The 26,247-nt window shown below is 40.7% G+C and overlaps 3 protein-coding genes across 3 annotated transcripts; 1 reads left to right on the top strand and 2 right to left on the bottom strand.

Annotated features, from left to right (window-relative positions):
• The first annotated feature begins 752 nt into the window (after positions 1 to 752).
• Positions 753 to 11,625, top strand: LOC131595206 (uncharacterized). The gene is made up of 2 exons (XM_058867506.1): positions 753 to 1,076; positions 4,961 to 11,625. The coding sequence occupies exons 1-2, from the start codon at positions 753 to 755 to the stop codon at positions 10,667 to 10,669; spliced, it is 6,033 nt and encodes a 2,010-aa protein (XP_058723489.1). The 3' UTR covers positions 10,670 to 11,625.
• On the bottom strand, positions 11,356 to 13,744 carry LOC131595197 (uncharacterized). Its single transcript, XM_058867495.1, has 2 exons — positions 13,638 to 13,744; positions 11,356 to 12,164 (listed from the first exon to the last, which is right to left on the bottom strand). The coding sequence occupies exons 1-2, from the start codon at positions 13,645 to 13,647 to the stop codon at positions 11,356 to 11,358; spliced, it is 819 nt and encodes a 272-aa protein (XP_058723478.1). The 5' UTR covers positions 13,648 to 13,744.
• An 8,610-nt stretch (positions 13,745 to 22,354) lies between these two features.
• LOC131595193 (ervatamin-B-like) lies at positions 22,355 to 25,724 on the bottom strand. The gene is made up of 4 exons (XM_058867487.1): positions 25,229 to 25,724; positions 24,014 to 24,240; positions 23,773 to 23,910; positions 22,355 to 22,591 (listed from the first exon to the last, which is right to left on the bottom strand). The coding sequence occupies exons 1-4, from the start codon at positions 25,722 to 25,724 to the stop codon at positions 22,355 to 22,357; spliced, it is 1,098 nt and encodes a 365-aa protein (XP_058723470.1).
• Between the last annotated feature and the right edge of the window lie 523 nt (positions 25,725 to 26,247).

Raw genomic sequence — 26,247 nt, 5'->3', positions numbered from 1 at the left:
TATAAAAATTCATAAATAAAATTAAAACATCTTTTTTGTGTTTTTAACATTATAAGAGAAAATCTAATTAACTAACATATTTTTTTTTTATTTTGTTAGAATAGTGATTAATTTACTTAAGTCATTTTATCAAACAAGGAATAAAAAAAACAAATACGCTACAGCCTGGCACAAAGAGGAACATTGTTTCCCATGAAAACTTGGTCAAGTGGCCGAGGGAATGTTGAAACGTGGCAATATCAGAATAGAAATTAAAACAAACAACCACCAAAGCCTAGTCATATTGCTTTTATTCTTTTTCTTTTAGAATACATACTCAAGTTAATTTATGTCAAACAAACAGCAACATCTACCATCACATATACCCCAAGGCTACATATATATGTTTTTTTAAGAATAATGATAAGTGATAACAAAAATGGGACAAGTTTAGTAAAGCTTTTCCACACACATGACCATATTTCATAATAACAAACCATTAACATGTCCAACCAATGAGATATCAACACACGGCATGCACTATTATAATTAAAAAAAAATAAAAGAAAAGAACATGAAAATAATGAAAACCAATCCTTCTATTTCTCTTTCTTCACGTTTCAACTTTCTCCTTTTCTCTTCACATATTTCCAGTAACCAATAGGGAGAAAAAATTGAAACAAGGGAACACACAATAACATAAATCGATAGGAGACTCACCGACAAAAACGAAAGGCGCTGATAAACGGGTGAGATGTTCGGTGCTGCAACCTATGGCCGATCGTCGGCGAGGACGTTATCGTGTTGTGTGCGACCTGGGCGGTTCACGGCGGAATCCGGTGAGTTCACGGCTGCGGCTTGCTGCGATCTCAGTTTCACCACTTTTCCTTCTTTTGGTTTTGATTCTTTTCGGATCCGTCGTCTCGTCGAGAACCTGCATCAAAAAAAATCTCTTTACAGTTTGGACTCTATTGTTAGTGTTACCAAGTGAAATCAATAATGGTGTGGTTTTGAATTTATTAGAGTTTCAAAATGCAATGGTGGCTTTATGTGGTTTTGTGTTTGAAGAAGATGATGACTGTGAAAATGTTAGATTGGTAAAAAATATTATCTGGAGATGGTTAGTGTGAGAAATATGTGATAGTGGGTGTTGGTGAATCAGGGTTAACGGCGTGTTTTTTTTTGTACCGTCCTCCTCCCCTGGAATAGAATTGTTGTCCATTTATATTACATTAACATTAGGTTAAAACATTAGAAAAGGAAAAGAACAATTTTAATGATAATAAATCCATAATAACCAAAATTTAAAACCTATTTGATTTGGTTTTTTAAATCAGACTCATTTGGATTAATCTCATAAAAACTATCCTAAAATAACACATGAACAAAATATTTTTTGAATCTTTTTTTTATTTTATATTTTTTTTTGGTTACTTTTTTTTTTAATATAAAGTGAGAAAAGTGAAAATAACTATTTAAAAAAATCTCTAATTAATAAAAACGAAAATTAATTTAAAATAATAAAAAAAATACAATTTTGTGATTTTTGAAAATAATTTAAAACAGAAATAAAATTAATAACAAATAAAAGGGAAAAATGTCAGTAAGTGAGATTCGAACCCGAGACCCTGTACTTGCAAACCTTACTTCCTTACCAACTGTGCTATGTCACTTATTCGAAATAAGATGACATTTGCAAATATATGAGGGCAAATTTTGGGGTGCAACACTTGGGATGAAATATGTATAGATGGAAATCCAAACCCTACAAGTTAGGAGGTGCGCAGGAAGCAAACATAGAGTGACCGTTCCAGACAGTCACAAGATCTCATGGCCATCGAGAGGCCAATCGACGTGCGTTGATGAGGGTGTCCTTCAGGGGAAGGACACGTCGTTGTAAAAAACATATGGACATAAAAGAAAATCTCTACAGGCTAGGGAGTACGTAGGAGCAAGCACGGGGTCACCGTTCAAGACGGTCACTAGATCTCATGGCCAATTGACGTACGCTAATGAAGATGTCCTTCGTGGGAAGGACGCGGTCTTGGAAATAGAGTCCCTGCGGGCCAGGGAACGCGTAGGAATACCTGCAAAATTGAAACGCATATATTCGTAGCATATAAATCGCAAACATATAACAAGCACAAAAGCACAAAAGTCCTAGGTTCACAGGTTCGGCATGATGGCTTAGGGAGGCTACCCTTCTCATTGGTATGTTCTAAACAAGGGTCTCATGGGGTCGTTAGTAGCCTCCGAGACTTTTTGTCTCTTTGGATTTTAGAACAACTCATTTATCCATGAGGTTCGAGTTTTTGGCGTAGATTCCCAGAGAGATCAGTCAAATACCAAGTCCTGCCTTCAACAAGGTCAAGCCTCGTATTGGACATTTCCGGATATTCAACCCACTCTGAGTGGAATTATCAATAAGACTCGTAGGCGATTCAAGTCCCCTGGTCTTAAGGATAATTCCCACACTTAGGTTTGACAACAATTTATAATATCCCACAAATATAAAAAAAAGCAATTTAAAATAAAAAGGCAATAGGAGTAAATAAGCAATTACAACAATATTTATTTAAATTACTGTAAAAATATTGTAGCTTGAGACTGTAAATAAATAAATAAATTTAAATTTAAATATTTAAAAAAACTAACCTCAAAGTCCAGCCGCTTATAATTCAAGAATATAGTAAAGCAGCAATTAAATAAAGATTTAAGTTACGGTAATTTAAGGCTGTAAATAAATAAATAAAATTAAATTTAAATATTTAAAAAACTAACCTCAGAATCCGGCTGCTTACAATTTAGAAAATGCATTAAAGCAGCAAATATTTAAATAGATATATATTTATTTAACTGACGTAAATAGATGGAAGGATAAATAAATAAATAAATAAATAAAAATAAAAATTTAAATATTTACAAAAATAAATAAACCCTAAAATGGCGAATTAGCCAAACCCTAAAAAGTTTGCCAAAAACCTAAACCCTGCCAAAACCTATAGGAGCATAATAATTTACACTTTTGTTATCACTATATTCCTCAGCAGAGTCGCCAGCTGTAGCAACCTGCCCTAAAAATTAAGATTAGAGTCGCCACCTATTCTACCAGGGCGAATAGGAAACCCTACATAGTTAAGTGATCGGGGTAAGATTATTATAATCAGGTCGAGGGAAGGTGTTAGGCACCCTCAACCCTTTCCTAAGGTTTTGAGTTAAAGTAACATGTAAAATTATTAAGGCAAGGTTCATGCTTTCAAGGGTCAATAATTAAGGGAAACAAATCGGGAAAAAAATGAGATTTAGAGGGAAGGGGACTCGCCTTGTTGCCAAGTGCCTACGTATCTCCTTAGGGAGAATCAGAGTCAACGTAGTTCGGGGCAGCGTCGTACGCCTTAGATTTGATATGGATGTTTGAAGGTATTTTGAATTACCTTATCGTAGTTTTGAAATGCGAAGTTCGCAAGGTATTTTGAATTACCTTATCGTAGTTTTGAAAATCGCAGTATTGAAGAGATGAGTGTTGAATGTTTTAAGTGGCGTACAACCCTGATTTTTAATATGTACTATTAATCGCAATGATCAATAGATTTGATCACCATAATTAATAGATTAGTAGTGTATTGTTACCAATTCTAATCAATAGGTTCGATTATCACTAATAACAAATAAGCGTATTTTTTATAATTTAATTATTCAATTTTTATCGTTATCCCTCGTAATCGATAAATTCGATTATAAATAATAACGAATTCTTAAAGGGAAATATGCTAATCATCGTAAGCAATGAGATGGTTAAAACCTTTTAGCAAAATAAAATGTATTTTAATTTGTATTTAATTATTTAAAGGATTGATTATTACCCACCGTGATCAATTAATTTAATCGAAGCGAATAAGATTCAAAAATTGTTTGGCTAAAACCTAAGTCCGTTAGAAAACCCTAATCCTAATACTTTGGCCACCGGCCAGTGGGATTGGGTGAACCCTAACGCATTAATAAACCCTTTTAGGGTTTTTGTGATTTTTGTAATTAAAAATAATTAAATAAATTAATTGAGGAAATAGTCGGGAATATAATCGGGAAAATAATAATCATAACCCTAATTTTATATTATAATCCTAATTTAAAAATAAGTTATATACATATTAATATATATATATATATATATATATATATATATATTGTTCTGGACTGGGCCAAGGCTAGGCCCAACACCGCTTTCGGCCCAATAAGCCTCAGAGGCCCATGTATAGTTCATGGCCTTCCGACACGCCTTGCTCGGCACCAACACCGCGCTCGGCGTTCATTCTCCCCCGGACATCATCCTTGCCGAGGACCCTGCTCCGCGCAGGGCTCCTTCATATCCAATCCTCCGAATAACTCGGATCCCACGTGGCTCCTAAAAGACCGCGTCTTCCCTTGGACTTCGGAGCGGTTAACCAGGACAGAGGGCATACACGCACCTCCGATATTTCCGCTCAGGAAACCTGGCAGTCTCCTAGTTGGGCTTGGGAATCCAACCCAATAGCGAGATCATGGCCCAGCGCTGGGGGCTATATATACCCTCTTCAACTAGAGGGTCAGGTATTCAATTCTTACTCACTCTTAGCTAGTACTTGCGCTCCTTTGCTCGTCATCTTACTTTGGCATTGGAGTACCTTGCAGGTACACCCCCCTCCTCCTCCTTCCTAGAAGATCCAGTCCGAGCAGCCTACGACGATCCTTCTGATCAGGTACGATCAGTGGCGCCGTCTGTGGGAAACTTGCTTCCCCATCTTTAAAGAACAAAGATCAAAGCTAACCATCACCAATCGTCATGGCTGACAACAACAACATCCCAAGCGCTGACCCTTTCCTCCTTCAAGAGCTGATCGAGGAATCCTCCCGCGAGCTAGCTAATCATCGTCGGGGGAGTCGTCGGCGACAAAGGTCCGGGCATGAAACCCAGGACACCCAGCTGCTGCAGGTCCTACAACAGGTCCAGAATGTTGACCATGTTCCTCCAGAAGGGCACGTTCAGAACGGCGAACCGATCCGAACGACCAACGTGCCGGAACATGCCCAGAATGTGAATGAAACCGACCCTCGCGACGGGCAACATGCTTCCTCATTCACCCACACCTCCGAGAGGCAGAGAGCCCGTCATGGAGAAGAAGAGGAGCCGCTCAACATTCCCGAAGGCACTGACCCCATTACCGTCCGCTTGCTCAAGGAAATACAACTGACCAACAGCCTCCTCAGAATTCAGGATGACCGAATTCACGAGCTGGAAAGACAGCGGCGACGTCGCCCTTCCCCACGGAGACGCTACAGGTCACACTCCTATTCCTCCTCGCGCTCACCGCCGAGAAGATACCGTCGGCGTTCCCCGTCCTCTTCAAGGTCTCCCCCGAGAAGACATCGCCGCCGGAGGACTCGTTCCCGTTCTCCACACAGAAAGAACAGGAAGAACCAGAAACCTGAAACCGCTGAACAAAGAAGCCCCTCCCCCGAACAGGGCCGTCGGGGTCCCTCCAAAGCAACGACGGGTAACAACCAAGAAGATCCCCGACGAAACAGGCACTACGATTCACCAGGGCCGAGCGACGAGGAGGACTTCCGCAGCCCCTTGTCCGCTAGTATACGGAGAGCCCGCCTCCCTCGGGGGATGGAAAAACCGCCAGCATTGGACCAATACGACGGAACCACTGACCCCGACGACCATATCCGGAGTATCGAAGCGGTCATGGACTATCACGTCGTCAGAGGCTCGATCAAGTGCCGCATTTTCCCGACCACCCTCAGGAAGGGAGCGATGAATTGGTACAGGAACCTCCCTTCGAACTCCATCCATTCTTGGACCGAGCTCAAAGAACTCTTCTTGAGCCACTTCACAGCCTCCCGACGGCAACCGAAATCGGAAGCCAATCTCGAGGCCGTAGTCCAAGGACCCAACGAGCCTCTCCGAGATTACCTTGAAAGATTCAACAAGGAGGCCGTCCAAGTGCAGACAAAAGACTACATGAAGAGGTACATCTTGGAACGAGGACTTCTCCCCGGCAGTGACTTCAAGAAAGCTATTAAGATCGAGAAGGTAAACTCGATGAATGACCTCCTCAGCAAAGCAAAGGTATTCATCGATTTTGAGGAAGGCGAGGCAGCCGCAATCAGAGCCCCGAGGGGCAGTGGCGCCGCTCGCAGCTCAAACCTCGAAGACTCGGGGTCGCGCCGAGGACAAGACAAAAGAAGGGACGACCGGGCCCGAGATGTCAAAGAACGGCGAGGACCAGCAGGGCGTTTCAACGACTACACTCCTTTGAACACCTCCCGGGAGAAAATCCTGTCCGACTGCCAGAACGCCGAGTTCAAGAAATCCAACATCAGGCCCCCGAAGTCAAATCCTACAAGACCGGGGACGGACAAGTCCAAATACTGCAAGTACCACAAGAGTCACGGGCATATGACCGACGAATGCGTACATCTCAAAGATGCCATAGAGACCCTGATCAAAGAGGGCCACCTGGCAAAATACACCAAGAAGGGAGAACCCTCCAGAAGAGACATCCCTCGAAACTCTGACGAGGGGAACTCACCAGACAGCAGACCGCTCCAAGTCGCGCTGTCCGTAACCCGACCGGAAGACTTCATCCCTTCAGTCGGCGTGACGACCGCCCTCAGCACCTGGGAACATTTCCCCACCGCAATGGTCATCTCCAACGGCGGCGACCCCGGCTCTCTCACCGTCAGTTCGGTCAAGAGAAAGTTCGACGAGCTACTCAGCGCCAATGCAGATCTCGGCCCTACTCTTCGGAAATTCCGAGGAAAGTCAGAGCCAATCACTTTCTATCTCGAAGAACTGCCCGGCGGAGCTCCAAATGCCACCATTCCCCTTCTCGTCCGAGCCAGAATGGCAAACTTCGATGTGCGACGGGTCCTGGTAGATGAAGGCAGTTCAGTCGACATTATGTACTCCCACCTCTTCCAAACACTTCAGCTGGACGACTCGCACCTCACTCCCTATGTGGGTTCCGACCTCCAAGGTTTTAACGGAGCCACCACCAAACCATGGGGCTACGTCGAGCTGATTGTCACCTTCGGGGAAGGGGAAGCGTCCAGACAAGTCAAAACCAGGTTTCTGGTAATCGACTGCAAAACATTGTACAACTGCATCATCGGACGCCCAACACTGGCCGAGCTAACTGCCGTGCCCTCCACAGTCCATCTGAAGATGAAGTTCTACACGAGGACAGGGAAAGTGGCCACCATCAACGCCGACATTGAAGCTGCGAGAAGGATCTTCGATGCATCCGTCAAAGGACTAGAGCTGATCGCTCCTCCGACCAGCTCCAACAAGAAACCAAGAGCCGAAGATAAGCGTCCTCGGGAAGATCAGGTTCCAACGGCCAACGTCAGCTCAGTCGACCTCGATGCAAGGTTCACACAAGAAGAACTGAAGACCGGGGAGGAAACACAATCGAATCCCGTCCGACCTGTTCCCGACGGAGACTTCGAGCTGATCCCCCTGGGAGACAACCCCAACAGAGCAGTGAAGATCGGCAAGGGTATCCCTGACCTGCCGAGGAAGCAACTCATAGCCTGCCTTCGAGCCAATGCCGACCTGTTCGCCTGGAGCGCCGCAGAGATGCCCGGACTCGACCCTGAGGTCGCCTGTCACCACCTCTCCATCAATCCAACCGCCAAGGCCGTAGTACAACGTAGGCGTCGGCAGTCTCCCGAGAAAGCGGAGGCTGCCGAGAAAGCTGTAAAAGACCTCCTAGAGGCAAATTTTATTTCCGAGGCCAAGTACTCAACTTGGCTCTCAAATGTTGTACTTGTTAAAAAATCTAATGGAAAATGGAGAATGTGTGTTGATTATACTGATGTTAACCGGGCATGTCCAAAAGACGCCTACCCTTTACCTAATATTGATAGACTGGTCGACAACTCGGCCGGCTATAAACTGTTGTCCTTCATGGACGCTTATTCTGGTTACAACCAGATTCCCATGGCGAAATGCGACAAGCAATGCACGGCTTTCATGACCGAATCGGGCAATTATTACTACAACGTAATGCCCTTCGGACTCAAAAACGCCGGGGCAACCTACCAGCGGATGATGAACAAGGTCTTCCGAGGGGAAATCGGCGACACACTCGAGGTGTATATGGACGACATGATCGTCAAATCTCGAGAAGACTCCGACCACACACTACATCTCGAGCGGGTCTTCAAGCAGGCCAGGTCCTGCAGGATGCGCTTCAATCCGGAGAAGTGTACCTTCGGAGTACGGGCAGGCAAATTCCTCGGTTTCTACTTAACAGAACGAGGAATAGAAGCCAACCCTGATAAGTGCCGAGCATTCTCAGACCTCCCTACCCCCACCAATAAAAAATCCATCCAAGTACTAAACGGAATGCTCACGGCATTGTCCCGCTTCGTCGCGAAATCCGCCCAGCATGCACTTCCATTCTTTAAGCTTCTTCGGAAAGAAGCAGCTTTCGAGTGGTCCGAGGAATGCGAACAAGCATTATCCCACCTCAAACAAGTGCTCTCCAAACCCCCGGTGCTATCCCGACCAGACAGCAACGAGGTTCTCTATCTCTACTTGGCCGTCTCTGGCGAGGCAGCCAGCGCGGCCCTGATCCGAGAAACGGAAGACGGGCAGAAGCCAGTGTACTTCACTAGCAAAGCCTTACAAGGACCCGAGGTCCGCTATCAACAGATAGAAAAAATCGCGCTGGCCCTAATAACGGCCGCCAGAAGACTGAGGTACTACTTCCTTGCCCACACTATCGTCGTCCGGACAGACCAACCGATCAAACAGCTTCTCAGCCGACCAGACATGGCCGGAAGGATGCTGAAATGGTCCCTCGAACTGTCCGAGTTCGACATACAATACGAGGGCAGGAAAGCGCTAAAAGCCCAAGCACTCGCCGATTTCGTGGCCGAGATGACGACGATCTCCAACTCCCTAACACCCACCGTGAATAAGTGGACCATCTACGTAGACGGTGCCTCAAGCCACGCGGGCAGCGGAGCTGGGATCATCTTGGAGAACGACGAGGGACTCGTCATCGAAGTATCCTTAGTCCTCTCCTTCGCCACATCGAACAACCAGGCCGAGTACGAAGCCCTCCTAGCGGGCCTACGCCTTGCAGAGGACGTAGGCGCTCGGGAAGTCATGATTTATACCGATTCACAACTGGTCGCGTCGCAAGTTAGCGGCGATTACCAGGCCAAAAACGACACACTAGCCGAGTATCTGTCGCTCGTCAAAGAAAAGATGAAAGGGTTCGCGAAGGCAGACGTCGCACACATCCCTCGGGAACACAACTCGAGGGCCGACCTCTTATCCAAGCTCGCAAGCACGAGAAAGAAGGGAGGGAACAAGTCGGTGATACAGGAAGTCTTGTCCGATCCAAGCGTAGCCAAAAACGCGCCGGCCATACAAGTGTTTGCCATCGGAGACGACCATTGCTGGATGACTCCGGTATACAAATACCTCATGAACGACGAACTCCCCGATGATCCGAAGGAAGCTTCAGCTATTAAAAGGAGAGCCTGCTCGTACACAGTCATCGAAAATAAACTCTATCGGCGCGGCTTCTCCATTCCCCTTCTCAAATGCATCGACGACTCGCAGGCAATGGAAGTACTGCAGGAGATCCACGAAGGGATTAACGGCCAGCATCTCGGCGGCCGGTCGCTGGCAAGGAAAGCCCTCAGAGCCGGCTACTATTGGCCGACCATGCAGCAGGACGCCAAAGAGCATGTTCAAAAATGCGACAAATGTCAGCGGCATGCCGACATGCACCTAGCTCCCCCCACCGAGCTCAAATCCCTCTCCTCTCCTTGGCCTTTTTCCACCTGGGGAATGGACCTCCTCGGCCCTTTCCCGGTCGGCTCGTACCAGAATAAATATCTCGTGGTCGCCGTCGATTACTTCACGAAATGGATAGAAGCCGAGGCGCTTGCCAAGATCACATCTCAAAACGTGCTCCGTTTCTACAAACGAAACATACTTGCCCGGTTCGGGGTCCCTCAGGCCATAATCACCGACAATGGCACCCAGTTCACTGACAAAAAATTCCAAGAGTTTGTGGCCAAGCTTGGCACGAAGCAACACTTCACCTCAGTCGAGCACCCTCAGACGAACGGGCAGGCCGAGGCGGCCAACCGAGTCATCCTCCGAGGATTAAAGAGAAGACTCGGCGAAGCCAAAAAAGCCTGGGTCGAGGAACTACATAGTGTACTCTGGGCGTACAGGACGACGCCTCATTCGAGCACAGGCGAAACTCCTTTCCGACTAACTTACGGCACCGAAGCCGTAATTCCCGTAGAAATCCGAGAGCCTTCTCGGCGCACCGAATTCCCCCTCGAGGAAGAACTTAACGACGAGGCCATGAGGGAAGAACTCGATATGGTAGAAGAGATTCGAGCAGGGTCAGCCCTCCGAGAAGCTAAACTAAAACAGCAAATAGCTCTTCGCCATAACGCCAAAGTTATAAAGCGCGAATTTGAAATCGGCGCCCTAGTACTTCGCAGAAACATGAAAGACTCGCGCGAAGGCAAGCTAGCCCCAAACTGGGAAGGCCCGTACCGAGTTTATGACAAAACCGAGAACGGCGCCTACTACCTCGAGAATCTTCTCGGTGAAAAACTTGCTCGACCCTGGAATGCTGAAAAACTCAGACGTTATTACAGTTAAACATAAGCTAAAACGCCCGGCCCCCAACCAAACTCAGGTAACGGACGGGCACGGAGCCACGTCGTCGGTACGGACGTGAGTGTTCCACGACAGCAACGATCGGTTCCTCTCGTCGGATAGACGGACCGACCCCTCGGCGGATTCTACACCTAGACCCCCCGTGGAAGTACCTGCATGGCAGAACCCCAGCTCGCGATGGGATCGTTCACGCCGCGAACGCTTGGCCGCAACCGCGGTCTCGCGCTCGCTAAAAGCGCATACCTGCTCTGCGCACCCGGCCCGTACTCAACACGCCCGGGCAATCAATCTAGGTCGAGCATAGCCCACAAAACCAATAATATCACAAGTATACTGGTGACTCTCCGGCATGTCCGAGCATAAGTCATCGGTCACCTAGAACAACCGCAAAATACTTTAAGTTCAGAGGAAATACCTCGTCATACAAGCACGGCAGGAATGTTATCGAAAAGAACAAACATACAGTGATAACGCCGAAAGTAAAAATAAACAGATATAAGCAAGAAGAATTGTAAGACATTAAAATTGCCGACCAACTTGGCCGGCGATGTCAAAGGTTACAATCATTACCGGGCACGCAGGCCCCAAAAATTATCCGGGCATAGCCCAACAAAAAGAATGGCACGCAGGCCGAGAAAAACGGACACGCAGGCCCGGAACTACACTTTCTACTCTTCACTCCCCGGGGACTCAGGCACCAACACGCCATCTACGATCCTCGAAGAGAGCCCGACATTATCCTCCTTCAAACCAGGGTTCAGAAGCCTCAGCTGGTTAAGAGCACGCTCGAAACCGACGTCGGCCATGTCGGCCAGGCTTATCTTCAGGCTTTCTATCTTCTCCGCAAACTCAGCCCTGGACTTCAGAGCTGCCACATCCGGCGACTCGTCAGCCGAGGGAGCCCATTCGAGTCGAAGGTCAGCCAGCTTTTTCTTCTCAGCCGCGACCTCCGCATCTTTCTGCTTCAGGGCCGCATCGACCTTCTTCCTCAACTCCTTGCGCTCGACCTCCATGGTCTTCACCTTGTCCTCGGCCACCTTCTTAGCCGCCTCGGCCTCCTTCAGGGCCTCGGTCGAGCCCGAACCTCCACTAGCCAACACTTGGGCCATCTCCAAGACCCTCACCACGGCGGCACTGTCGCACGCCAACTGTTTCTGAAGAGACGGGGGATCCATATCACTGATCCGACGAGCTTCATCCGGTGAGGTAGCCAAGGGGAACTTCTCAAAATAGCCTCCATCCTTGTAGCAAGAAGGCAACACGAAGGCGCGCCCGGGACCCAGGTTCGACTGATCCGGACGTCCCCCCTCGGAAGCACGAGGTCTCTTGGGTAACCTCTCGTCGACATGAATCTTGTGAGGGGAGCCTGCCGAGCCTGAGTTCTCTCCAGCTCCGGTACCCTGGTTCCTCTTCTTCTGATTCTTCCTCGCATCCAATGCTTGTTTCAGGATATTATCCTCCTTCTCCGGCATAGCCTCTGCAAAGAAAAAATAAACGAGTTAGCAAAATACCGGACAGAGATCACAAAGCAAGGGGAATAGACACAACCTAACAACGCCCAGGTCTCCTCGGGAGTCCGACAAGCTAGCAAAGCCTTGGTATTAATAGGCCGCTGCTCCGTGATCGGCACCCCGTCCTCGTTCAGTATGGGATCTCCATTCCTCGTCACCCAACGAGACAGGGTAAAGCTATCTACATATTTGCAGAGGACCGAGTACGACTCCCGGTCTTGATCATCCAAGTCATCGTCCTCCCAAGCGTAGTATTTCGGAGGAGACGCAAAATGACCCTTCCACCAGAAAAACGGAAACGTCGTGCAGAACTCCTTTACTTCCTGCCCATGTTCATCCCTTACTATCTCCCCCTCGGCATCCCGCTCGGCCACCATATCCGACACCGAAGAATAGGCCGTTGGACTTAGGGGGCGGACAACGAAGTATCGATCCTTAAAACCCTTCACGGAGTCAGTATACATTCCGAAGAGTTTACGCTCGGCGTTCCTGAACGAAACCCAGCTGTACCGCCCGTTTGACGCCTGCCGTTGAACACGAAAACACCTTCCGAACAACGCAGACGTCGCACCTATACCCAAATAATCACAAACAATCTCGAATGCCCGCATAAAGGCAAAGGCATTCGGATGAATTTGGGACGGTGCCAGAGATAGAAACGCCATGACTGAAACCTGAAAATCAGAGAAGGGTAACCGGAAGCCGAGCTCCCTAAACACGTAATCGTACATCGCAAATCCGTCCCCGGCAAACCGAGAACATATGCGTTCGTCTGGAGACGGGCAACCTATTTGATAATTGGGCGGATCACCTTCCCCCAGGACCTCAATTTCTGTAAACGCCCCATCCAGAGACGCGGTATACCGAGAAACAACAGACAGAGCCTCCTCGGCTATCCAATCGGGCGCAACGGTATGTTCATAACTGAATAACGGCATAGGGGAAACCCCTCCCTCGGCATTCGAACCAGGGGATCCCGTGTGAACGCCTTCGGCCGAGGGAGTGCCCTCTTCCTCAATAATTTCGACGTCGGAACTAGTTGCCGTCGAGCTGTCGGAATCACTGGTCGTCGAGTCGGTGTCCGAGCCAGTTCTTGAGGAAGCGCTCGAATCTGATTCACCTGCACGCAGAAGGGAGAAGTGAATTCGATAGTCTATCAAATCCACCCTTCCACCGCAAGACAAGCGAAAGGGTAGAGCAGGAGCAGCGGAGCCCCCGGCCAAACCCCATCGAGGAACAACGCTCGTCAGCCGAGGACTCACAGATGACACGACAATCGGAAAGCTTATCTTAACGCCAACGTACTACGGCCTGCCAACCCACGCCGACCCCGGGCATCGCTTGGATAACCCGGGGAGGATGACGATGGCGAAGACCTCGAAAGCGAAACACAAGTTCTATGAAAAATAGTAAAGCAACGACAGGCTAAACGAACTTACTTGCAGACATGATGTAGATGGCCGGGGAGAATCCTTCGCTAAGCAACGATCTTGATATGACGAACGAGCTGGGAAATTATGCCCCGAGGAACCCTTGATCGAAGCCGAGCAGATAAATAGAGAAAGGAAAATTCCCTTATGAGAGAATTCGCCCCCTTTTATAGGGAAAAAGGCTCGGAAGGCGAAGCGTCACCTCTCCTGACAGGCGCCGCCTCCTAGACCCTAGGCCATCAATGCCTATGCCACGTCAGCGCGTGGTTCCCACGCGCGACGTTTCGCCCACCACTGGACTTTCCTCCGAGCGCGTATATGTAACGAGGACCGATCCACCGAGCAACCACGAGAAATGAGGGTCCGAGCGTAGAAGCAAAGTCACAGTTTCTTAACCGGAAAACTCCGACTTGGGGGGCTCCTGTTCTGGACTGGGCCAAGGCTAGGCCCAACACCGCTTTCGGCCCAATAAGCCTCAGAGGCCCATGTATAGTTCATGGCCTTCCGACACGCCTTGCTCGGCACCAACACCGCGCTCGGCGTTCATTCTCCCCCGGACATCATCCTTGCCGAGGACCCTGCTCCGCGCAGGGCTCCTTCATATCCAATCCTCCGAATAACTCGGATCCCACGTGGCTCCTAAAAGACCGCGTCTTCCCTTGGACTTCGGAGCGGTTAACCAGGACAGAGGGCATACACGCACCTCCGATATTTCCGCTCAGGAAACCTGGCAGTCTCCTAGTTGGGCTTGGGAATCCAACCCAATAGCGAGATCATGGCCCAGCGCTGGGGGCTATATATACCCTCTTCAACTAGAGGGTCAGGTATTCAATTCTTACTCACTCTTAGCTAGTACTTGCGCTCCTTTGCTCGTCATCTTACTTTGGCATTGGAGTACCTTGCAGGTACACCCCCCTCCTCCTCCTTCCTAGAAGATCCAGTCCGAGCAGCCTACGACGATCCTTCTGATCAGGTACGATCATATATATATATATATATATATATATATATATATATATATATATATATATATATATATATATATATATATATATATATATATATATATATATATATATATATATATATAATTAAACAATTATCTAAATAAGATATAAATAACATATAAAAATAAAACAAAAGAAACCTGGACCGGATCTGGTGTGTATGGCTCATGAGGCCTCATGGTGTGTCTGCGTGTTGACAGGCGTTGGATCAAACTGGGACCCGTATCCGATGGCCAGAGAGTAAGGAGTATCGTGGACGCGCGTTGATCGCATGCACCGGATCCATGAGCAGATTAAAAGATACCAGTTATCAAAAAACTCCCTGTCGCGTATGGGGTTCGAACCCCTGCTCTTTCCTTCACCAGTACAAGCGTCTTGCCAACTAGACCAGGCACGTTCGCTGTTTAACAAATACGCCACATGCATAATATACAAACGAAACGACGTAAATTTTGAAAACAAAAGGATTTGCGCCCAACACTGTTCCCTTTCTTCTTCGTTTCTTTCTCAAATATACAGACTTTTAGCCACGCTTTTCATGCGTGGTTGTATGCTCTCCCCTTCCAAACCTACAAATCAATACCAATAAACACGATATGATAGCACAGGTATCGTATATGCAGTCCCAGGAATTCAATGACGCTTTTAATTTCACCTAAATTCGCCTCTAATTAGGGTTCCTCATTTGAAGAACTTGGAACCCTAACAATGGTGAATCTTCCGAACGACAACCAAAATTCAATTAACTATGTAGAAAGCTTGGAATCATCATTCTAAACACGACTATACAATCAAAACCAATTTATAATATGCGAAGGGGTGTAATCGAATTTGAAACAGAACCAAGCAAACCGTAGCCTATAGGACGTGAATCCAGATGCTCTAATTGATGGTAGCGATGCTATTGGCTTCAGAGAGTGACGAGAGACCTTCTGGGATGCGTGGGATGACTCGAATTGGCCTTAAACTCCTTCTGCCATGGTCACTCAATTCATGATTTTAGAGCTCGGGAATATGCTCTTCTGCGGCAAAAAAAACCAACCCCTCTGCCTCTCCACAGATTACATACTTATAATATAACCTATTAGGGCAATAGAATTCAGTCCAATCTTCATGAATCCTGGTTTAATTTTGATTGCAAATCACCTTTAAATCTTTCCAAAAATTAGCCAAATTTGCATATCTCTCTCCAATCTCTTTGCCCACGAGATTTGATTTAATTATAGTGATATAATTTTGATACTTTCATTACATAATAGTCCTAAAATCAAATATTTGATTTTCTATTATTTATTTTAATTAAATTCAATTTAAAAATGAATAAACATCAAATTTAATTAATTAAATAATAACATGACATGGGATTGGGCCAGGGGGCTTATAACAATATTAAAATCAAGTTTGGATCAAAGAAATAAGGGCCCATTTAGAGAATCTTCAACTTTAGTCAATACCTCCTTCACACACTCCTTCAAACTTTGCCAACTTTAACAAGACATAACTCTTTCAATATTTATCATATGAAGATGTTCTATGACTTTTTGGGAAGCTTAAAGAGTCCTCTAAATGACCTTTTTGGTTTCATCTCTATTGAAGCTTCCATGCTCAAGTTATGAGCTTTGACCCAAAAGGTGTTTTTTGTTGACTTTTGGGAGGACCTATAATCTTTTGCACCATATCTCCCAAATGAAGCATTTCTGGCCTTGGCTTGTGAGAGACAAAGTTGTAGAGAATCCAATTTCCTTCAAAATAGGCTTTGAGTGAGAAATTTCTGATACTCCACATGGAAGTTATGACCAGTCAAAGTTGAGTTGACTTTTCCTATAAAAACCCTAATTTGAACTTTTTAAATTTGTTCATTTTTGAGTTTTTATTAATGGATCATGATCAGTCTTTGATCAAATGATGGATATAACTTCACATACTTGATGTTGACCAAAAATCTTGAAGTTTGATTGTATTTTGACTATAGTTGACTTTTAGGTCAACACAGTCGATTATTGGTCGTCTGAGCCATTGAGTGAGCAATCCTTGGAATAGAAGCTTGACTTTTGACATGGAGGTGCCTTGAGACATATGAGAGACCTTGAGATCCATTTGAGGCCTTGAATATTCACAATCCTTTGATAAAATGAAAACCCTAGTTTTGGAGATCTTTGATTAGGAGAGAGTGACTTGAATAAGCCTTTCAACCTTGAGCCATTGAAGATGCATAGAGGAGGGCAAATTTTGGGGTATGACACTTTCAGCTCTTCAAGAGACACCTCATTCAGATTCTTGGCAATCTTGAAGGCAATCACCATGGGTCCCCATCTTTTGGGTAAGCTTCTGATAATCTTCTTTACATGATCATCTTTGGTGTAGCCTTTATCAAGCACTCTCATTCCAGTAGTCAGAGTATGGAATCTTGAAAACATTGCTTCAATGTTCTCATCTTCCTCCATCTTGAATGCTTCATATTTCTGGATTAGAGCTAGAGCCTTTGTCTCCTTTACTTGAGCATTACCCTCATGAGTCATCTTTAAAGATTCAAAGATATCATGAACTGTTTCTCTGTTTGTTATCTTCTCATACTCAGCATGAGAGATAGCATTTAACAATATAGTTCTTGACTTGTGATGATTCTTGAATTCTTTCTTTTGGTCATCACTCATAGCTTGTCTTGTAATCTTGACTCCACGAGCATTTACAGGATGTATGTAACCATCCAACACTAAATCCCATAAGTCACCATCTTGACAAAGAAAGTAACTTTCAAGTCTATCCTTCCAATACTCAAAGTTTTCACCATCAAAGACTGGTGGTCTATTGTAACCATTGAAGCTATTGCTTCCATTGTTACCATTATTGTTTTGCTCAGGAGTAGAGGTAGAAGTAGTTGTTTCAACCATTTTGTGTTTTTCTCCCTGAATCTTTTATCTAACACGTTTAAGTGCTTGCACCTAGAACCGGCGCTCTGATGCCAATTGAAGGAGTGAAAAACACTTAGAAAGGGGGGATTGAATAAGTTTAACTTCTCAAAAATGGTAGATCAAAATAAAGAACACAATTATTTTTATCCTGGTTTGTTGTTAACCAAACTACTCCAGTCCACCCCTGAGTAGGTGATTTACCTCAATTGAGGATTTAATCCACTAATCAAACTGATTACAATGGTTCTCCACTTAGATACCCTCTAAGTCTTCTAGAGTCTACTGATCACAACTTGACCACTCTAGGAAATCCTTTTCCAATCAATGTAAAAATAAATATTACAAGAGTTTGATTTGCTTCTAATAAAACTGTAATTACCAAGTGATATTTCTCTTAAGTTCTAGTTTGTAACACTCACTAAAATATTACAAAGTTGTGAGGTTGAAGATGAAGTTCTTCTTTGATTTTCTTGATTTCAGTTTGACAGCGTTTTGGTATTTTTACGTGAGAGAGTTGTTGTTGCTTATGAATCATAACTTTTATTTATAGGCGCTGAGAGGAAATGACCGTTGGGAGCATTTAATGCATTGCGTAAATAGTACACTGCTGCATTTAATGTTTCACATTTTTGTCAACTACCTCGAGCCATGCTTTCACTACTTTTACTGACTTTGCCTTTTGTAGCTTCTAACGTTCCTTTTGTCAGTCAGAGATTTGACATTATAGCCTTTTGTACATGTACTTTCTTCTGGACTCAGAATATGTAGAATAAACATTTGAATATCAGAGTCTTCAGCTTTTGGTGCAGATGCAACTTCTGTCTTCAGACTTTGAAGTGCTTTGAGTGTGATACCATCAGAGCTTCAGAGCTTTGCTTCTGACTTCCATCTTCTGATGCTTTCCAGTTCATGTTCTGATTATGCAAGACCATCTTCTGATGTCTTGCCAGACCATGTGCTGATGAAGCCATCCAGAACTTCTGGGTCAGTGCTTCTGAACGTTGATTTGTGCATACTCTTTTATACTTTTCTTGAAATGGAAAACGTGAATAATTAGAGTACCACATTCTTTTATACAAAATTCATATATAATGTTATCATCAAAACTAAGAATATTAATCAGAACATTTCTTGTTCTAACAATCTAGTAGGGAAAAAGGTTATAAATAGAAGCATTGTAACCTAGGAAAGGGACTAACCAAAAATGTAAAGCTTCGTATTATTAAGGGTTAGTCTGTAACCCATTCTCTAGGAGAGTTGATATGTGTGAGCCTCTCGAATATCATGTTGATATGGGAGTACGATTGATGTTATAGAGTTGTAATTCTCTATTATTGTTCTTGATCGAAGCTTTTAAGAAAGATCAGGTATTCTTGATTAAGAGGTTCTTAATCTAGTATATCTTGTAATTGAAGATTGCGGTAAAGGGCTGTCAATATCAGTAACAGGGATTGTTATTGTGAGACATCACTACGGTGATTGGAAGTGAGAGGGGTTTCTCATATCTAGGAGGTTTCTAGGTAGAAGTTGCATTAGGTATGGATTAAAAGAGAAGTTGTAAACCAGAGGTTGTTTAGATTTGAATTGATACTACTAATAGTGGATTTCCTTCCTAGCATGGTAGCCCCCAGATTAGGTGTTGTTGTACACTGAACGAGGTTAACAACTCTGGCGTGTTATTTACTTTTCAGTATTGAATATGTATGTTTATGCCTTACCTATGTGTTTTGTTCAGATCAGATGTCTCGACATGTCATAGGATATTTGAAGTATGATATAAGAGAATTTCAAACATGATCATAATAATGATTTGAACCATACTCATAATGCTCCAGATCCAGTTGACATGGGGAATGAAATTATTTCCCAATATAGTGAACCTTCAACACAATATAAACCTATTAGAAATGAATATGGACCTCATTATCTCTCAGATTATGTGGGCAATACATTGGATGCTTCAACACACAGGCAATCTTCAGGTAAAAACAATGTTATTTATCCCATTTCCAATTATGATTCTTTTTCATGTTTGTCTGCATCACATTGTGTCTTTACAACCACCATCACACATACACATGAGCCCAAGAATTACAAAGAAGCATTTTTGTATGAACATTGGATCAAAGCTATGAATTCTGAATTAGAAGCATTGGACAAGAATGGAACTTAGACCATAGTAGATTTTCCATCACATGTCAAGCCTATTAGGAACAAATGGGTGTTCAAGCTAAAACATAGCGCTGATGGCACAATAGAGAGGTACAAAGCAAAACTCGTTGCCAAAGGTTACAATCAGATTGAAGGGCTTGATTTCTTTGACACCTTCTCACCTGTAGAAAAACTGGCAACTTTCAGGACGCTCCTTGCAACTGCTGCCATCAATAATTGGTTCTTGCACCAGCTCGATGTTAATAATGCCTTTTTGCATGGAGATTTACAAGAAGATATGTATATGACAATACCCGAAGGAGTTACATGTCACAAGCCTAATCAGGTATGCAAGCTGAAAAAAGTCTCTATGGCTTAAAGCATGCTAGTCGCAAATGGTATGAAAAATTGACAGCTTTGCTAATCCAACAAGGTTATCCCCCTCGCACAAGCTGCACACATTTTTGGTCAATCTGTAGGTTTCTCCTATGTTCAAGAGTGATCTAGATCCTATATCCAATTTGATGTCAAAAGAATATGAAGCATGGGTAGTTCAAGATCAAGCCCTTTTCACATCGTGGCTATCCACCATTTCTTAATTTATGTTGTCTCGTGTTCTTGCATGCAGGCATGCACAAGAAGTGTCAGAAAAAGTCCACAAACATTTCAACTCTCAAATGAAAGCACGTGTCAATCAGTTGCGATTTGAATTAAAGAAAGCAAAAAAGGTACCAGATCCATATCTAAGTATATTCTTTGCATTATAACTATTGCAAATTCTCTATTGGCTATACGTGATCCAATCTTTGAGAGAGATCAATTTGTTTCTATTCTTCAAGGGTTACCTAAAGAATACAATCCATTCATAATGATGGTGTATATCAAAGGAGATATCACTAATATGTATGAAGTTGAGGCTTTGTTTTATGAGGATTTGCTTTGTGAAATCTAAGTCTTATATCAAATCTTAACCACTAATAAAAATAAATGAAACATTCATATTAAATTAAATAAAAAATAAATATATTATCTTTCTTTTCTCTAAAAAATAGTTTATTTTTTTAGTAAACAAAATAACAATTTGATTCATTCCTGTTAACGGTTGAGATTTAGTGTAAAACTTTATATTTACACCTGATGTTAACAGATTCGGACTATATATATAGGACATATCATATGAGAATGTTTTCTTTATATTAGAACGTGAGAATGAATCTGAACCATTAGATTTTAAAATAAATGGTGGAGATTATGTGAGAATCTTTTTTTATCTCTCTTCAATCTTTTATTTTAAAGATGGAGGAGAGATAAAAAAATATTCACACATAATCTCCACCATTTATTTTAAAATTCAATGGCTCAGATTCATTCTCACATTCTCATATAAAAAAAACATTCTCATATATATATATATATATATATATATATATATATATATATATATATATATATATATATATATATATATATGAGGAGGGATCAAACGAGTTACACTCGTTCAATAACTACATCTCGAATTAATATTTTTTAAATTCAACCGTTGGATTGAAACATAATATCATATAGATCATACTTATAAGGTTTGAGCTTAATCTATAATGATTTACTATGTCATTGAATTACATTAAAATTAACGTTATATGAAAGCTCATTTTGACGTTAATGTTTGGATATCTTGATGATATAGTAAATCATTATAGATTAAGCTCAAACTTTATAGGTATGATCTATATGATATTATGTTTCAATTCAACGGTTGAATTTAAAAAATATTAATTCGAGATGTAGTTATTGAACGAGTGTAACTCATGGTGTAACTCTTCGGGTGTAATTTGATCCCTCCTATATATATATATATATATATATATATATATATATATATATATATATATATATATATATATATATATATATATATATATATATATATATATATATATATATATATATATATATATATATATATATATATATAGGGGACGACTCAAGTGAGAACATTTGGTTATTATGAGAAATGAGAACAATGAATCTCGACCATTAAATTTGATTTTAATGGACTGGATTGGTTTCTCTTTCTAAAATCCAGTCCATTAAATATTAAAGATCTTAGAAAGAGAAATCAATCCAGTCCATTAAAATCAAATTTAATGGTCGTGATTCATTGTTCTCATTTCTCATAATAACCAAGTGTTCTCACTTGAGTCGTCCCCTATATATATATATATATATATATATATATATATATATATATATATATATATATATATATATATAAAGACAAAATTTCTCTAGTTATGATGTTTATACAAACTTACGGCGAAAATCCTAATAGTTGTTAGACTGGCTTCAGTGAAGGATGTAATTATCTCTTTCAAACTTTAATATTTCACAATGCATTCACAAACTCTCTTTATTGGAAGGAGGTGTGGTGTGTTTCATGCCGATAAGAAAATAAATTGCAAAAGAATTCAAAACTAATAGTCCAACAACTGAAGTTTAGTTTAGATAATTGAATCATAGTTCTTTTCAGTTACAAAATTTTAATGATAAACCACTTTATTGCCATGAATTATAACATTGAGTGTGAAACTTACACTTTTTCATATAACATATTTATATGTGCTTAACAACTTTGAAATCTAGCATTAACATATTCTTAGTCCTTTCTATTATGTTTGATTAAATTAAAACCCCATGCATTTATTGCACACACCCCATACTGTTTATTAGTGTTCCTTTTTAAATACATATAGCCCTCCATTCCCCAACGCGTGCTCCATGAATTTTTCAGGATCCAGTAATCTTGATCGTCTACTGAATCATAACCCACTATTAATAGGCAGTGATTTGTTTCATCAGAGTTCTTCGGACAATTAGGACCATCATATATACCCTGCCGATAAATATATCATATTTGTCAAATAAAAAATATTAGTATTCTGTATAATTTTAGACCTACATATGAGAGACTAAGAATTCCGTGTGTGGTGGCTAGGAGGAGTCGACAAATCACCTCTTTGCTTTGTGTGAGGTTTTTTCTGCTATTTGGTATAAATATTTAGGTGAATGAGACGACTGGGGCCTTTGTGGCATTCGTTTCCTGGATTTTTTTAGTTGTTTCAAGGTTTAAATTTTGCGAAACTTGTGTCTTTAAACTTGGTCTCAATTTGACATTTTATGGTCAGGGTTATTTGTAAAATGAGGAACACAATTTTTTTATTTTTTTTGCAAAAGAAGCTCCACAATGATTCACTGGATGTCAATGATTACTAGCTTGTCTTGGAAGTGGGTTCAAGCCCATTAGTCGGATCTTGCCATTTTGCAGGTTGACTGAGAGTGGGATCCGCTAAGGTGATTAGACAATTAGGGTTGTTGATTCTACCTTCTTCTACTTGCTCTCTTTATAGTTTTAGAAGTATCTAGTTGGTCATGTCAAGTGATTTCGGGCCCGCTTGTTTTAGCTTTAAAAAAAAATTTGTATTTCTGAAATGAAACACTTATTTTGACATCCTATAACATAAACATACATTATTGAGACCAAAATCTAGTCAAAATCGCAATTTTTAAATAAGTTGTATTTCAAAAATAATTTTTATGAAGATCTATTTGAAATAGCTTCAAAATTAAGTGACTTTTTGAAATTTTGATATCCAATTTTTTTTCATAAATAGATGAAATACTTAAAATCACATTTTAAAAATAACTATTCAAACCAAATTTTCATTTAAAGCTTTTAAAAAAAAATTTTAAATTTTTTTTACTCAAAATTTTGTAACACTGAAAAAATCATTTTAAAAAAAAACCCAAACAAATGGGTGCTTGGTCCGTAGTTAGTGGGCGATGGATTTTTGGCCTTTTTTTAGTGGTAGTTTTTTTATTTTGGTTTTTCTTATCTGTTTCTCTTTGTTCTGGCTGCTAATTAGGGTGGCTTCTTTGAACACTTTTGATGTTCCTATATATTTGTGTCTGAATCCTTACTCTTTTTTTTAATACATAGTTTCAACTGTACAATTAAAAAAAACGATCAGAAGTGTAAAAAATAATAAACTCTTGAATAATCCTATATGTACTTACATGTGAATAATGATCAAAGTCTGGAGTTGCATAAAGACACACACTAATTGGATGATTAACAACTGCACACAATAATCCATTATCTGATTTCTCCACCAGATCGTATGTATCAAAGGTACTACTTTCACTATTTGGAATCTACAATTCATGAATAAATTAAATGGTTAAATTAACATAACAAACTAAAAATTAAATATAATTTATTTCTTTTTAAAGTTGAATAGTGGAAGTTATATAAAACCTGTGACTTGCAAACACCCTTCCTTCCTGTATAAACATAATTCTTTTCCAATGCAACTCCTTTGTTTAATAAAACCCAATCAAATACTTTGGACATATATCCAAAGTTGCAATCACCTGAAGGCTCACAGTCCAACATCTCTTGCTCTGATAGGTCCACAAGCTTCCCTGTCACTATTGCATTTATGCTTTCAATTGCACCCGCAGCTGAGAATGTCCAGCAACTCCCTAACAAAAACAAAATGCAAATCATAAAAAGAGCATTTTATTCTAAGAAAATAAAATTGCAAATTTTAAGCCAACCCGAAACTCGACCGCAATTATAATATAATTTAACATCACGAGTTCAATTGCAATTAGCAACACATCATGTGTTTGTGTGATGTCAAGTCGTGAAGGTTTAGATCTTAAAAGTGTGCTCCTCTCAAAATTTTTAATTTAAATCCTGCAAAGTGCAAATTCGTTATAAAAAAAATAACACATACAACTTTGTTCATATTTCTTCAAATATTTTCATCAATTATCTTCCATATTTCAAATATTTTTATCCAAAATATACTATTTTACTAAATATATGCATATTCTATTTAATATATATATATATATATATATATATATATATATATATATATATATATATATATATATATATATATATATATATATATATATATATATACACACGGTTACTTATTTAGTAAATATACATATTTATTAATTTATTTTAATAAAAAATTTCTTGTGGAAATATTTATTTTTGTATTATTATATTGAACTTTTAATTTTATATTTAATATTTATTTTTTTTAATTATATTATTAAAAATATTAATATATAATACATCAATAAATTTTGTTTTAATATTTATAATAATATAATTATAATAATCAATTTCTATTACTTGAAGATTATTAAGTTGCTAAGGATTTTATCCTATAATCTTTTTAAACTATCACCAGGTTTTCACAATATTTTCCTTTCACAAAAAAGTCCCATCATTTTGAATGCTAACTTATGTGCACTCTAGTTGGTTAGACATTGCTAGGGTTTTTCTCCCTTGTAAACTACAATTTTTCTTATATTGATAGCTAAAATGTGCATTAAAGCAACCACAAGAATTGGAATGGTAATAGCAATATCTGCATGTGCGACTACAATGCAATTTAAAATTATGCTATATGTCAATATTAAGAATGAAGGAGAACAACAAACTTACCACAGGTGCCTTGGTTCTTAACAGAACCAACAACTCCTTTCGACCTCCAATCCATGGATTTAGGAGCACTGCATGATACACTATTAACATTCTTAATCTTCATTGTGTTATTGTACATGGACATGTCATTCTTGTGCAAGTATGTTTCTTTAAACTCTTGGTGGCTCCAATCAGCAAAGTTTGTAAGACCAAGAACGTGTCCATGAGGTGATTTTCTCTTTGCATTAGTCTCTGTGATATACTTCAAATTGGATTTAAAAATGTTAAATTTCTTGGCCATTTCATCTACATTTTTGTAGACCCTTCCATGCTCTTTCATCCATGATTGGAATAGTTTTCTAGTTTCATTTTGAGTAGGAAGCTTATCAAGGTTTGGACCTAATATGGATGAGTACTTGATGGTTGTGGTTGGGACATCATATGTACTTGAAGAAATGCATAAGGATGTGGTGAATATGATGAACAAGAGAAATAGGTTTAAGGTTAGGGAAATCATTGTAGTTTTATTGAAACTTAACTGATTTTGTTTATGAAATATTGTGTATTAATCCACCTATTATTTATAATAGGTGTATCATAATTGAACAAGATTTGATGTTAAAATGCATTTAATAGGTGTGTTTCTATTTATAACTAGTTGATATCCATGCGTTTGTATGAGTACCGGTGTGTGACACTCATTTAGTAAAATAAATAGGAAATGGTTATAAAAGTTTGGTTGTTTAGTAAAATTATGGTAATAAATTGATTAGTTATAAAATTTTGATTATTTAGTAAAATGCTAGTATGAAATGTAACAAAATAAAATGTGGGAGTATAAATAGGGATTCAAAAAACTGTTTTTTTTGTTAGTATTATATATATATATATATATATATATATATATATATATATATATATATATATATATATATATATATATATAATTTTATAATAGAATAAAATTTAATTAAATTCTAGTGAGTTAAAATTATAATAAAAAAGAAAAGATGTTTGTGAAGATATACAAATTATATGAA

The sequence above is a fragment of the Vicia villosa genome, linkage group LG1 (genome assembly GCF_029867415.1).
Source record: "Vicia villosa cultivar HV-30 ecotype Madison, WI linkage group LG1, Vvil1.0, whole genome shotgun sequence".
In the NCBI taxonomy this organism is placed as follows: domain Eukaryota; kingdom Viridiplantae; phylum Streptophyta; class Magnoliopsida; order Fabales; family Fabaceae; genus Vicia; species Vicia villosa.
This window is presented reverse-complemented; position numbering and strand designations above follow the sequence as displayed.

What these genes read in the sequence shown, in the direction of transcription:
- LOC131595206 (XM_058867506.1), top strand. Translation starts at nt 753, where the DNA reads ATGGCCGATCGTCGGCGAGGACGTTATCGTGTTGTGTGCGACCTGGGC. An exon ending in ACTGTGAAAATGTTAGATTG is followed by an intron (nt 1,077 to 4,960) that starts GTAAAAAATATT and finishes GTCCTACAACAG; the next exon opens with GTCCAGAATGTTGACCATGT.
- LOC131595193 (XM_058867487.1), bottom strand. Translation starts at nt 25,724, where the DNA reads ATGATTTCCCTAACCTTAAACCTATTTCTCTTGTTCATCATATTCACC. An exon ending in AGGGTGTTTGCAAGTCACAG is followed by an intron (nt 23,911 to 24,013) that starts GTTTTATATAAC and finishes CATGAATTGTAG; the next exon opens with ATTCCAAATAGTGAAAGTAG. An exon ending in ACTTTGATCATTATTCACAT is followed by an intron (nt 22,592 to 23,772) that starts GTAAGTACATAT and finishes ATTTATCGGCAG; the next exon opens with GGTATATATGATGGTCCTAA.